Below are 11270 nucleotides of genomic sequence, written 5' to 3' on the forward strand. Positions count from 1 at the left end.
TTTTCCTCAATGCTGCGAAAAAATGGACAAGGCTTTTTTTAATACATTTCATTATACAAAATAAGTCTGCTACTAGTGGAGATATTTTGTAGCATATAAAATTCAGAAAGCTTACAACTAAATCAATTTTTATCCAAAATTCAAGATTATGGATTGAAAAAAGTAGCTTTTCACTTATGCAGAAATTACAACTGTTATGCTAAAGGGTCGTATATTGCTTTATGATTCCAGAATATAGTTTTAGAACTATTAACTACCAAGCAATGGTTGCCTATAAAGTATTATACACACAATCTCTCAATGAATATGAAGACGGTGTTTAATTCAAAAAATCAACAGAGATAAGAACAGAAGCTGACAAAAATTAGACCACCTTTCCTGGAGCTGATGCTAAAAATTTCTATAAAATTATTATCTACGGCATAAAATGCCCAAAACTGGAACAAAAATGCAGCACTGTGGTTATGAAAAGTTGAAACTCCAAAGAATCATCGAATTCGTCTATGTTTCATTGTAAATTGCTAGTCATAGGAAACAGACAGACATATTTCTACTGTCCATTTACACGAAAAAAAAACTAGTCTAGATTTTGTTATAATTCCCAGTTCTTGCAGCCATTCAGCCCATCGGTAATTAAGCCAATTTTTGGGGTAAAACTAAAACAAAAACAATAGATGCAACTCAGGGTTCGTAACGAATTCCTCTAAATGTGTGTTTTGTGCAAAATTGGAAATGCACCAATTCAACTGTAAAAGGGAAATCGTAGCATATATTCTCAAACAAAGCCCCGAATTACAATTAGTATATAATGATTAATAAACTACATAAAAGTAGAAAATTTATTGAAACTCCTATTCAAATATTACTGGAAAAATTTTGTTATCATACATTCCTGGACCCGCGCGTAGTATAATAGTGAGACAATAATATTAAAGTTTTTAAAAACCTTAATTATGCGAATACCAATATGAACCAACCACTTGGTATCAAAACATCATCGTCACTCTGACAACTCCATTTTTTTGGGTATATAATTAGCTTTTCCACCAATCTTCTTGGAAAAGTCGAAGAACTAAAGAACCAAGAATGCTTTACCCTATATTTATCTTATTTTGCTACATTTTGCAAACATTTGCAGCTCCAAATGGTCCTAAAAGTCCACTATATGATAACTTTTATTCACTCCCTAAAGGATATGAAAATGCAAAACCAGGTGATATTTTGAAAGTTAGACCAGCTCCCAATAAAATCGACAGTCCTTTGGTTCCCATTGATGTCAAGAATGTTTGGCAGATAGTGGTAAGATCCAAAGACTCTTTTGGAAAGGCAACTGCCTTTGTTACCACTTTGATTGAACCATATAATGCAGATCCATCTAAAGTTCTTTCATATCAGACGTTTGAAGATTCAGCAAATATCACCTGCTCACCATCTTATGGATTCCAATTTGGTGCACCTTCAAATACAATAGCTTCCAAAGTTGATTTGGCATTCATGGGTATTGCTCTCAAGAATGGCTACTTTGTGAATAGCCCCGATTATGAAGGGTTCAATTCGGCTTTTACTGTAGGTAGGAGATCTGGTCAGGCAGTACTTGATTCAATCAGGGCTGTTTTGCAATCTGGAAGTTTTAGCGGAGTTAAAAAAAATGCCAAAGTTGGTCTTTGGGGATATTCAGGAGGATCATTAGCATCAGGGTGGGCTGCTGCACTTCAACCATCATATGCTCCCGAATTAAAGAAAAATATAATTGGTGCTTCTCTTGGTGGGTTTGTTACCAACATTACTGCTGTCGCTGAAATTGTAGATGGTACATTATTTGCAGGATTGATACCTCTTGCATTAACTGGACTTGGTAATGAATATCCAAAAGCTCGAAAGATTATCAAAGATAGTGTTGCTCCACACCATAAAAAGAGATTTAGTGCAGGTAAACGTTTATGCTTTACACCAGCTATTCCTTTTTATGATTCCAACAACATTCTTACTGGACAAGATCCCATGATTCCAGTCGGATTTGATTTATTGAAAACGCCCGTTCTCAAAAAAATAGTAAAAGCCAATTCCATTGTTTATTTGAACCGTAGTTATGTCCCAGAAATCCCAATATTTGTATACCATGGTAGTTTAGATAAAGTGGTTCCAATCAAGGATGTGAAGAAAACGTACTCAAAATGGTGTAAATGGGGAATTAAATCTTTTGAATTTGCCGAAGACCTCCTGAACGGTCATGTTAATGAAGAATTGATTGGTGCACCTGCTGGTTGGACTTGGCTAGAACTTCGATTCCAAGGGAAAAAACCAATAAATGGTTGTTCTAATTCCCCAAGATTATCAAATTTCTTCTATCCTGGTATCTCAATTGCTACTAGTCTGTACTTTGCAGGAATTCTTGATTCTTTTTTCAAAGTTGATCTAGGAGAATTCAGTTTTGTGGATGCGATTGGAAAATATTAGTTTTTAGTTGAGAAATAATTATGGATTTGAAAATGTGTCTGTATTGGTGAATCTAATTCGAGTTTGTAGTGATGAGTTATGGACAAGTTGGATTGGTGTACCCATGAAAAGGTTACTCGTATTGTAGTTTTCAAAAAAAAAAGACAGCTAATTGATTGCAAATTGTAGCAGAAATGTTATCAAAATAAAAATATTATAGGTGACATAGTTTAGTTGGTTAACTTCTAGAAAACGGCTGTTCAATTTCACTTTGATAGTAATCATCTTGAATAAAATAGGATTGCATACAGAGAATTATTATATGTATAATTAAAGAACTGTCGATCTTGTTATAATAACCAATTGATTGGAGGAAGTATAGTAGAGATATATCGAATATAGTTTAAGACGATTAGAATAATTTCAATATTTCTTGCCATTCTGCACTACTTATGCAGACAAAAAAAAATGGTTTACAAATATTCTATACACCATGACGATACTTATAGCCAGTATGAAATGGAATATGTGATGACTGTAGAATATTACATATCCGTATTACAGTGTAGATAATTTAGTTATGCAAATGTGTCCATAATGAGACAAGAATTAATCAAAAATAATAGTACATAAACTGGATAGGATATTCAACCACTTTCAAGGAATTACGTAATTGTGAAAGCTATGAATCATTTGAGATATGAGTTTATCAAACCATATGATATTTACCTAATATAAGTACATTTTAGTGCCAGCATTACTCAATAGGTGATATTGCATCGGACAACATCAAACTACACAAGAAACAAAACCGGGCGATGATTGATGTTTGAGTATGATCCATCCAGGAGTCAGTCTCTTATGGTTACACACTGAAACACATGATGAATATGACCAACATATTGATTATTCATACATAAATGTGCCAAATGTACAGAATCTGCAATATGTCATTAGAAAAAGAAACGTTTACTGTATAAGAGATGCATATATTGGCATATATGTTTGAATTGAGATGACTATATGAAGGCATGTGAGACGAGTAGTGAATTACATCATCATGATCATGTGGATAAGTAAGTGACCGTCACTCTTTAGCATGACACACAGTTCTGAAACACACCATACATCATGTTGTCCAGGTATTTCCTAATATCATCATCCCAACACTGAATCACTATTTAAAGATCCAATGTCGCTGGGATTTAGCTTGGAATTTAGAAAAGTTCAAATCAACCAACAATGACTTTTATTATTTTCTTTTTCCTTTATATTTTGCAATCAGTTGCAATTCCACTTCAGTTAAGCAGTCCTTTAGATGATGACTTTTACACACTTCCTCAAGGTTACGAAGCAGCAGCTCCTGGTGATATTTTGAAAATTCGACCAGCACCTGCCCAACTTTCCAGTCTATTCATTCCCGTCAATGTTAAAAATGTTTGGCAATTGGTGGTGAGATCTGAAGATTCATTTGGTCAACCAACAGCGTTTATTACAACTATCATTGAACCATTTAATGCTGACCCATCCAAAGTTGTTTCATACCAAACAATGGAAGATTCGGCCAGCTTAAACTGTTCACCATCATATGGTTTACAATCGGGATCACCAATTTCCACAATAGCAACCCAATATGATATGACATTTATGGTGACTGCCCTTGACCAGGGATATTATGTTGCTAGTCCCGATTACGAAGGGTTTATTTCTGCATTCACAGTAGGTAGAAGATCAGGACAGGCCGTGCTTGATTCTGTAAGAGCAGTAATAAATTCAGGAAACTTTACTGGGATAAACAATGATGCTAAGGTAGGACTTTGGGGATATTCAGGCGGTGCATTAGCATCTGGTTGGGCTGCTGCACTTCAACCATCATATGCCCCTGAATTGAAATCTACTTTAGTTGGTGCTTCTCTTGGAGGGTTTGTTACCAATATTACTGCTGTTGCAGAAATTGTTGATGGAGAATTATTTGCCGGATTAATCCCAGTGGCATTGACTGGAATCAGTAATGAATACCCTCAAGCCAAAGTACTCGTTCAAGAAAACGTTGCACCACAACATTTAGCCAAGTTTAATGAAGCTGGAAATAAGTGTCTTATTCCTTCAATATTTTACTTTTTCTTTGNCCATATTCTTACTGGAACATATACCATGGTTCCTGCTGGTTTTTCATTACTAGCAAACGGTCAAGTGAAATCAATAATTGAGTCAAACTCTCTTGTTTATTTAAATTCCAGCTATGTTCCTGAAATTCCTATATTTGTCTACCATGGTACATTGGACATGGTTGTTCCAATCAAAGATGTCTATGTCACATATGACAACTGGTGTAATTGGGGAATTGGCTCATTTGAATTTGCTGAAGATTTATTGAATGGTCATCTTAGTGAACAATTAGTTGGAGGACCTGCTGCATGGACCTGGTTAGATCGTTTACTCCAAGGAGGAAAACCAATTAATGGATGTTCGCATACATCAAGAGTATCAAATTTGCTTTACCCTGGAATTTCTGCAGCTACAAAAGATTACTTTGAAGGGATCAAAGATTCATTGTTGGATATGCAATTAGGACCAGAAGCCAAGAATATGACCATGAAAGATATATTTAATAAGTATTAGTGTGTAGTTTATCAATTGAAGATTTGTTTTCGCATTGGCGCTGTAAATATGTAAATTAAATGTTCAAATTGAGAGTTTGAAGATTTATACAATTTTATCTGGAACCATGTTGAATATGACGTAACTTATAATTAGAAAGTAAATACAAGTATTTTAAATCTACTAATTAGTTATGATTTAATTTGCTAATTATGATTCAAGTATATATGTGATAGAACATAGTATTAAGCTGTGAATTTATTTACTACATCTTTGCACTTGAAATATCTTTATCTAAGTAAACTTAAGAAATGTTGAAGCATTATTTCTCTGATTTCGTCTAAGGTTTTTTGAATCATCCAATGAGGGAAGCAGTTGTATATATATTTAAATTTCATAATACAAAAAATCTTGGCATATTTTCATTTTTTTATATAAAGAGCAGAAATTTCAGTCGTAGTAGTTATACTAAAACCGACAATTGATCAATAATAACAGGTTTGTATACCAGCTTGAAATAGCCATCTAACTGTATGAACATTGACAACAGTGACAACATATAATTCCGAGTAACTTTGTTGTAAAAATCGCATAGTTAAGAGTCGAGTAGATTTCTAAAAAATATTCTTAACTATGTGCCATGATTGAGTTGTACAATCTAGTTGTTTTTCAGTTAAAAAATATTTTTTGAGATCAGATTTTTTTTGAAAATACAGGGTCAAATCGAGTTCGCTGTTTTGATGGAATTTGATGAAACTAGTCTAGAATGATAGTTCAATGGTTGATATAGGTGATGGGAAATTTATAGATGATTAATGGGCCGTTGGGGATTGTATGGCAACAGGGAGCACTTGAGAAATATCTACGACGTCATTTATGGCCGATTTTCATGTTCTTTTCAAATCTACATACCATATTACGGGTTGTAACCATAGTTAATGAGCTTTACTTAGATGACTGGTATTTAGGGTCGCCATAGCAATTATAAAAATTAGTGTTGGCCACGTTTGTTAAGTGAAATTGTCGACTTTGTTCCAGCAAAAAGTATAAATAGGGCTGATTTTCCTGATTTAGTTTAAGTTCTTTTCCAACCACTGCTTTATTTTTCTATAACTGTCATTTATCATGACATTTGTTTTGCTATTTTCTATTACTCAGAGATAGTAGGGATTGTATGCTGATATTTGTGGTGCTTTGGTAGTAGATGGTTGTTGCTGCGTCGTTAGTCGCAATGTGTTCTCTGGTGATGACTGCTTGGAAGATTATGGTAAACGGCATGAGAGATACTCTGTGTCTGGGCCGTATACCTGGTTTTTTAGTTGAAGTGATCCTTTGAGTTATACACGTTTGTGTTCTGGAACGGTTCGCGGACAACTTGGAAATACTTTTTGATTGTACTTTGCTTGGATAGTCGCACCTGGTGTCCCTACTTATCGTGTTGGTTCTCAATGGATACTGTTGAACCATTAGTGACTAAGAGAAAAGACTTGGTGGTGTTATTACCTTTGTGGTGGTAACTCCAGCTGTGTTTGGAATCTGTGGTGGAGTAATCGAACTGTTGTTCGAGGCGTTGGTGAATACTGTTTTTGTATCATACACAAGTGCTATACCACATTCTGGGTTAGATAATAATCAGTAAATAGTTTGTAATCTAAACGTTTCCGGAAGTACCGAATTTGTATTTACCATTTACCAAATGGAGTTTTCTGTTTATATGCCAACTTTAATATAACATATAATTTCTAGCAACGGCTGAACGATGTACGTTATACTGCTATTCCTTTAAATATTATTTTTAGTGCCCAGAAAGAATCTGACTCAGTGTTTGAGAGTGAGCATTAGACAAAAGATTGGGTTGCTGGTTCAAGCTAAAGCATTGTTAATATGATGGACCACTATGTGTGAACGGCAGTCGGGTGACCATTTAAGCTAAACACAGTCGATCAACTTACTGGTATTCTTAATTACTCTCTGTCACAACATCTGATTCATAATATGTCATTCAATGACTGGCCCAGTCTAATAGCAATCATGTGCAAAGTACCTGGTAGAACATGTTTTCGGTGTTGAATTGGCCGATAGGATGAAGATAAGTATTCAGGAATTATTAAGTAATAAACCTTAAAACCGAGGCGGTAATTATATCATTACCCCACAGTTTGATCTATGGAACGGCTCTTCCAAAGCCAAAACAAGTAAACACCCGCTCCGGGAGCAATTGCGTGTGAAAACGTTTCGAGAAAAAATAAAACCATCGAAACACCAAAAAAATAACTCAACTTTTACATTGTTTGATAAGTTGAATATTTTCTATGCAATCATACTTATTATATCTCACATACGATATTTCGCGCAAAAACGATATACTATTTTTCAGCGGCTATTTTTGTGCACCCAACAGATGCGCTTGTGAAAAATGTCTGAAAATTGCTCAGCAACTATATTTATTTATTTTTTTAGAGTCAAATGAGGGTTTTGGTTTGAGAGGTCTTTTACATTAGTGTTTCTCTCATGATCTTTGGGACTTGCAGTAGGTGACAGATTTGGGTCTACTGGATCATAACTGAGTTCGAGATAACCCATTGTATTTAGCGAATTTGGAAGTGTAATGTATACAACCTATCGTTCATCTTGCAAGCTTGTTACTCGTGGGCACAAATGAAATTTCTCGTGGCATTGTTTAGCAACAGCGGTTATAACCACGAAAAAAAATATTTTTTATTCATTAGTTCTGGCGATTTGGTTGCAAAATAATCAATATGCAGGTCTTAAATCTTCCGCGAACACGGAAATACCGCGCAAACTTTTAGTGTTGAACCAGGCAGCATTTCTATACATAACAGGGGCACAAAGGATTAGTTGCGGTTTACATAGTGAAACATTATTTTTTTTGAAATTCGTTGCTACAGTTAAACCGGTAGTTGTGTTTTTCATGCATGCTTAGTTCTGATTCGAGAGACTTCAAACAGCAACGGCAATATATAGCGCATAATAGATATTCTTTTTGTAAATCAGAGGATGATAGCTATTATTACATTGGATTACACGAGCCGACTTCATTAGTAATCTCTTTTTACTTGACAATAGGATAAGGAACACAGCGGTTAGAGAGTAGGCGGATGCAGGTCGATTATGTCATTGTGGAACATTACTAGTGACCAAGCGAGTATTTGTTCATCGTCTAGAATGTAAATAGGCGAGCCAACGAGACACCAGTACATCACTAGTGAACCATAGCTCAGCTACACGGTACAATGGGTCTCAATAGATAATACAACTGCCGATCAATACATCAATAGTGACCAAGCATGCATCTGCAAGGTTTAGGATGCAAATATACATGACAAGCATAGACCAGTGCAACATTATTGACCGATAATGGGTAACTGTCTGGGTTATGATGTAAATAGACATGACAAGAGCAGTTCAATACATCACTTCAGCAACTAAGAGAGCTTCATCATACAATGGATGTACGTGAACATGACAACCATAGATCAGTACATGAGCATAAATTAGGAAGTTATGCATTTGGAGATGGTTTACGAGAACTGTAGTTTGGCGAGCTATACCGGAGCACTATCTAGATGTGAGCAGTAGTTGTAGACATTGTATGTAGATTAAAATATGTAGAACAGATTGGATGAAACATGACAGACAAGAATAATAAATAAGGGAATGTACAGGAGATGACAACACCAATGCCAGAACAACCAGCTCCAGAGGCCGAAGGGGAATACCGGCGATACTAGATCACTGAAATAGTAGACATGGGCAGAAATCAAGGCTAAAGATAGTTAAGGAGTATGAGAAGGTGTTTGTTACGAGTTAATACAAGCTGATCAGGGGAGCAACAGCGATGCGTTGACATTCTAGTTGCTTGAGGAGAGATCACAGTGTAGCAACCAATACAACATGAATGGGCGGGACGGGTGTACAAGATAGCAGGAAGGGCTATTTTGATTTGGGAGCTAGGAACATGCAATTGACTGGAAATAGTAGTAATACTACGTACCATATAGTATCATGATACTTCAGGGAGAATGAAGTAGAGAAAACATTAGTATATATTTGGTAGAAATATTAGTAAATTTAATAAAATATAGATAAAATAATATGAATATTAAATATAATTTGTAAGAAAGTGATAATAAACATAGGAGAGATTGTGTGCAGGACAGTGTTGGTAGCGCGATTACTATTATATGCAGGACACGAAGGTCAGTCATGGACACGGGAGTCAATGAGTGGAAGATGGAGAGAAAGTAGCAGTTTGTATTGCTTATGGTGATCAATAGATAGATACAATATATTAACAATACTAATCTAGGATGTTTGAGCAAAGAAAGTTAGTGAAAGTTGACCCACTTTTTATACTAGCTGTTAGCATATTTCGGAGAACCGAGCACCGGAAGTGGATGTTGTTAATGGACACATTAGGGTTTTGGATTGCAGCTAAGTGTTAATAGTGTATCTTGAGCTAGTAGTGTGCAATGAGTAGTGGAAGCCAAGCAGTGGAAGTGGATCATTTTATAGAATACATTATATTCTTGCGCCGCGGGCAAATACGAAAGTATAGATTATGATAAGCAAGGGATATAACATGTAGAGCAAAGAGAATATGTTGATGCGGGTGGGATGTGGAAGGAGGAATTGCAACATATGTGTAGAGTGGAAATTTAGTACAGGGAGATAAGGTTCTTATGGAGCAGGCAATTGGTAGGAGACATTTTGACAAGGAGTGGTAATAACAGAGTAGAGAGATCGGAGTGGCATGTGTAATTAGGAGCATTACAAGATACAACAAGGAGGAAGGTAAAACGCGCAGATAGATGTAGGCAGATTTGGGTGGGCTGAACTAGGTACGACAGATTGAGATACGGATCGGATGATGGAGAACAATTTCGTGGAAGGATATTGTAATCTGGGAGCACAGGGAAGTAGACTGGCAGACACTAAGACAAGAAGAGGACGAAGACTTGAGTAGGAGGAAATTGGAAGCGGGTATTGGTACAAAGAGTTATATTAGGCGAGGTAAGATATTAGTAGGAAGAACCGAGTAATTAGATGATAGAACAGCCAGGCAGATGTGAGTAGCAAGATATGAGTACCGTAAGCAATAGATGCAGAACGGATGTTAATGGAATATTTCGAGGAAGAAAATTAGATTAATCAGGCACAGGCATCTGAAAGATAGATTTTGACAAGGAATGGTAGTAAGACAGAGCAATAATAGCAGAGAAGAACCATCACAGTAGTAAGGTCAATGTGCAGGCAAGTAAGAGACAGGAACATCAGAGCACCGAAGGCGCTTGGAAAAAATGCGCACATAGGTATACCCAGATGAGAGAGCCCCAAGGATTAGATACGGAACGGATGTTCTTGGATATTTTGGCGCAAGACAAGTACATTATTGGGCCGAAGGCGAGAAGCATGGGAAAACAGATTGTGGGCCGAAGGCGAAAAGCGTAGGAAAACAGATTATGGGCCGAAGGCGAAAAGCATAGAAATGTCATTCTGGGGCCGATGGCGCGAAGCATCAAGACTTGGAATCTATGGCCGCAGGCGAAAAGCATCAAGAATTGGAATCTAGAGCCGCAGGCGCGAAGCATAGGAAACATCAGTGGACACCCCCATACAGGATGTGGGAACACTCTCTTATGTTGCGGGTAGGATGTTCTGGGGTACTCTCTTATGTTGCGGGTAGGATGTTCTGGGGTACTCTCTTATGTTGCGGGTAGGATGTTCTGGGGTACTCTCTTATGTTGCGGGTAGGATGTTCTGGGGTACTCTCTTATGTTGCGGGTAGGATGTTCTGGGGTACTCTCTTATGTTGCGGGTAGGATGTTCTGGGGTACTCTCTTATGTTGCGGGTAGGATGTTCTGGGGTACTCTCTTATGTTGCGGGTAGGATGTTCTGGGGTACTCTCTTATGTTGCGGGTAGGATGTTCTGGGGTACTCTCTTATGTTGCGGGTAGGATGTTCTGGGGTACTCTCTTATGTTGCGGGTAGGATGTTCTGGGGTACTCTCTTATGTTGCGGGTAGGATGTTCTGGGGTACTCTCTTATGTTGCGGGTAGGATGTTCTGGGGTACTCTCTTATGTTGCGGGTAGGATGTTCTGGGGTACTCTCTTATGTTGCGGGTAGGATGTTCTGGGGTACTCTCTTATGTTGCGGGTAGGATGTTCTGGGGTACTCTCTTATGTTGCGGGTAGGATGTTCTGGGGTACT

The 11270-nt window shown here is 37.0% G+C and overlaps 2 protein-coding genes across 2 annotated transcripts; both read left to right on the top strand. All coding sequences in view use genetic code 12, as the record gives it.

The window, feature by feature from the left end:
- Nucleotides 1–1086: 1086 nt before the first annotated feature.
- Nucleotides 1087–2457, top strand: SPAPADRAFT_135991 (lipase family protein; the record flags this gene model as incomplete). The annotated part of the gene is made up of 1 exon (XM_007375104.1): nt 1087–2457. One exon carries the CDS (start codon nt 1087–1089, stop codon nt 2455–2457), a length of 1371 nt encoding a protein of 456 aa, XP_007375166.1.
- A 1221-nt stretch (nt 2458–3678) lies between these two features.
- Nucleotides 3679–5058, top strand: SPAPADRAFT_50505 (lipase family protein; the record flags this gene model as incomplete). Its single annotated transcript, XM_007375105.1, has 1 exon — nt 3679–5058. The coding sequence occupies one exon, from the start codon at nt 3679–3681 to the stop codon at nt 5056–5058; it is 1380 nt and encodes a 459-aa protein (XP_007375167.1).
- Between the last annotated feature and the right edge of the window lie 6212 nt (nt 5059–11270).

This window comes from Spathaspora passalidarum (assembly GCF_000223485.1).
Source record: "Spathaspora passalidarum NRRL Y-27907 unplaced genomic scaffold SPAPAscaffold_3, whole genome shotgun sequence".
NCBI classification, from domain to species: Eukaryota; Fungi; Ascomycota; class Pichiomycetes; order Serinales; family Debaryomycetaceae; genus Spathaspora; species Spathaspora passalidarum.